Below are 3,825 nucleotides of genomic sequence, written 5' to 3' on the forward strand. Positions count from 1 at the left end.
AAGCTAATGAAAATGACAAAAGACACATAAAAGACAAACTAAAATTTTACATTAAAATGAAAAACATAAAACAAAAGCTAATTCATAACATTAATAAATACAATAATAGAATGCAAATAATACTAAAACAACAACAAAACCAAGGCAGGATGCACTATGACAAACAGTGTGGAGTCATGAAAAAGTTTTTTTTATTTTTTTTATAAATTATTTTATATATCTTTTTGAAATTATTTAAATGAATTAAGCAAAAATATTTCACCCAATATTTGTGTGCTATACCTAATATTGTACATTATAGACATGCTTACTTTCTTACTGCATCGGAGTAATAGTTTAGCAACATGCTAACACCAAACTCCATTCTAATCAGCTGTGAGGTTTAGTCGAGTCTCTTGAGTGCTTTATAAGAGGAGCACTATGCTTGTGGGACCCATGTAAAGCTTTTCAATAAGTCAATTAAGAGGTCCGATTTTGGTTAGGATGCTGCCTCAGAAGGTAAGTTGCCTATTTAAGACAGCGAGGAAGCTCACTAGGGTTTGGAACTGAGCCCAGCTGAGCCATAACAATGGCATCCAGCTCACTGTACAAACAGTCAAGTGCTACAATAAAGAATTAGCAGGTAGTACCTGTGCTTCTGGCAGAGCGACATCCATTATATTTGGCTGGCTACGTGGCTCTCCGTTCTCCAGGCGGGAGTATATGACCTGGTATCCCCGGATCTGGCCGTGCTGCTTCCCAGAAAGAGGTGGCTTCCATGTCACACGAATAGCTGTGGAGTTCACAGCCTCTACTTCGACTTTCCGAGGTGGAGCTCCAGGCACTAAAAGGGAGCAATTAGATTTCAACTTCAGGATGGAGGCTTTTAGGATAGCTTGAGATAAAACCCCCTAATAAGTGCTAAAGAGTTTGGCTGAGGAGAGGTATTTATTTAATAATATTTGTTGGTTAAAGAACATTTATCATGCTGGGAGAAAAGCTAATGTGGCTTCAGTAAGAAGATTGTTCACAACAATTCAAGGATGCAGAAGACCGTGCAAAAATCTGCTAAAAATAAGAACTGCTAAAAGACTGATGAGGATGTGCAGAAATGCTGCTCAGCTGACATGCTTCAGATCAATGAATTGACTGATTGTGGCCTCATAGGAATATCGTGAAAAAAGCTGACCAGAGGGGGGAAACTCATGACACTAGTTCTAGGGAAGCTGATGAGACCAAGGTATAGACAAACAGGCCTGAAGGCGATGTAAGACGTGAGAGAAGGAGAATCAGAGGAATGAAGAATGAGAAAGAATGATTTGAGATATATAGAGAGAGAAAGGGAAAGAGATGAATGAATGAAGAAGCTAGTGGACCAAGATTCACTACTGGTCAAAAGTTTGGAATAATTATGATTTTTTTTCTTCTGTCTAATGCTCACCAAGGCTGCATTTATTTGATGAAAAATACAGTAATATTGTGAAATATTATTACAATTTAAAACAACTGTTTTCTATTTGCATATATTTAAAATCAGTAACAAAAATCAGTATTCCAAACTTTTGACCAGTTAGTATAACTGCACTTCTTGAGCACTAAGGAAGGTGTGAAGGCCAAAATGTGGCCTGGGAGAAAGGAGGCAGGGTGCTTGTGTATGCTTACAGGACAAGCCATGCATGCTCCAGGGAGCAGAGCAAATCCTGTTATTTAGAGACAAAGCGCATGTTGCTGGTAAAAGACCATGCAGTGAGCACATCCGGTCTTATACTGCTCTCCTATGTTTAATAAGCTTCTCTCCTTAGCCTACACTTCTAGAAAACATATCAAAGCACTCAGGGATTTCCTCAGGTAACACGTGTTATAGCCTGGCTATGAAACTTGTGCAAACACACACACAAAATTGGCTGTAGCACAACTGAGGAAGGACAGAAAGTGAGTAAGAGTGAGTAACTGTGTTGAGGACTGATGTCTGTGACTGCATGTCTAGGTCAGGGGTTTTTGAACTTTTTGAGGTTAAGGACCCCAAAATATGATAATTCCATTGCAAATGAGTCCTTTCTAAAATATTTTCATGTAGACCCATGTTTCATTTATACTATGTGAGAAAAATAGTAAGCATGATATAATAGTATGTACAACATGTTGCTTAAATGATTTGTTTTTACATTATTACTGAACTTCTAAAATAGAAATATTTTGTAGCGACATAAAATGTCTTTGCTCTATTTCTTTTTTTGATCAATTTTATGCATCATTGCTGTATAAAATCAATGTATTACTGACTCCAAACTGTTGAATGATAGCGTAAAAAAATGTACAATACATTTTTTATTAATATATTATTTTAAATATTATTATTATTACAAAATATAATTTTGTACAAAAATGTATGCATATTTATCTTGTATTTCTGATTAAAAATACATTTTGTAATGATTTAATCTTCTCAAATTTTCCTGGGAACCCCCTGCAGCCCTCTGGGGGTCCCCTAAACCCAAGTCTGAAAACCCCTGATCTAGTCAACATGGTTAACAGCTGGATTTCCTGGAAAGCTGTGTCTGTTGTTTGATTAAAGTATAGGACAATTAGACCATCTTTCAATGATAAGATGACTCTGAGCTTTGGTCCACTGATTTTACGGTGCTTAAAGAGGATGTCTCTGTGATATTGCTCCCACCTCGCTTATATAAGGTAATGCTCCATCTACCAAGTTCAGTCAGGAGAAGACACAGCTTTCAGGTCCAGGTTCAGTCAAGGTTAGGTGACATGCTGGTTTCTTTAAATGCCTTTATGAGCAAGTTCACTTATATCAGTATGACCTTCTAGCCTTGACATATTTAAAGTATGACTTAAGTACTGATCATACCACACCATTTGATGAGAAAGGTTTCACAAATAAGGAAATTAAGTCACAAACACTTCAGACTGTAGGATCTAAAGTAAATCCTTGCGAAACCAACTCATAGAGGATACTGTTCATTTCCATTTGTATCTTTTCATTCTAGTGGGAGTCTATTTCAGTCATGAATAGGAATAATTGTTAGCCATGCTTAAAAGAAGGTAAATAAAATTGTTAGAAAAAAGGGAAGAGAAAGACAGCAGCCCAATTATTAGCAGTCCACATGGGATAGTTCAGACCTACCGTCCTCGTTGGTACGGACACGCACAGCTGTGCTCTCTGGGCCGGGGCCCACATCGGTGTGTGCTCTCACCCACACCTGATACTCTGTCCACTTCTCCAACGCCTCCAGCACACAGCTGCTGGCATCTGCTCCAATGTCCGGTACCTCATGGCGCTCAGAGTCTTCACCGTTCACTGCCTGGTAGCTGACTGTGTAGCGCACAATAGCGCCGTGGCACCATTAACAGAAATTCATTGCATTTTAAAATTCAATAAAATAGAAAAGTTATTTTAAATTGTAATAATACTTCATAATACTACTGCAATATTAATGCAGCTTTGGTGAGCCTAAGAAGCTTCTTTCAAAAAAATAAAAATAAAAAAAATAATTTTAAATATCACCAAAATGACTCCTTGTCTCAAAACATTAATAAAAGTCGCAGCAACAATGACAAACATGCTAAATTTGGTGACAAAATCCATGAGATCATGTGGTATTTTTTGGGTCTTTTTTTCTGGAGAAAAAAACATTTGGTGGAAATGAGATATTGAAGTAATTTCTTATGGAAGATGCTGATGCGAGTTCATCGGCTAGCAGGTCTAGTATTATGCACCTAGTTTAAAATGAATCTAGATTAAACTGGATTGAATATCACATGCCTCTTGAGCAGCGAAGGGTACCATAGTGATGGACATCTGTTCTGAATGTGTGCTTAACCTGAAGA

At 37.4% G+C, this 3,825-nt stretch overlaps 1 protein-coding gene across 1 annotated transcript in view; it reads right to left on the reverse strand.

Annotated features, from left to right (window-relative positions):
• LOC107684933 (receptor-type tyrosine-protein phosphatase F-like) overlaps window positions 1-3,825 on the reverse strand; it is a 102,027-nt gene that overhangs the window by 54,807 nt on the left and 43,395 nt on the right. Inside the window, exon 10 of the mRNA XM_016481319.1 lies at window positions 630-823. Within this exon, the coding sequence (XP_016336805.1) occupies window positions 630-823 (194 nt within the window). The remainder of the gene's footprint in view (window positions 1-629; window positions 824-3,825) is intronic.

Source organism: Sinocyclocheilus anshuiensis, unplaced genomic scaffold (assembly GCF_001515605.1).
Source record: "Sinocyclocheilus anshuiensis isolate Anshui unplaced genomic scaffold, SAMN03320099.WGS_v1.1 scaffold673, whole genome shotgun sequence".
Lineage (NCBI taxonomy): Eukaryota > Metazoa > Chordata > Actinopteri > Cypriniformes > Cyprinidae > Sinocyclocheilus > Sinocyclocheilus anshuiensis.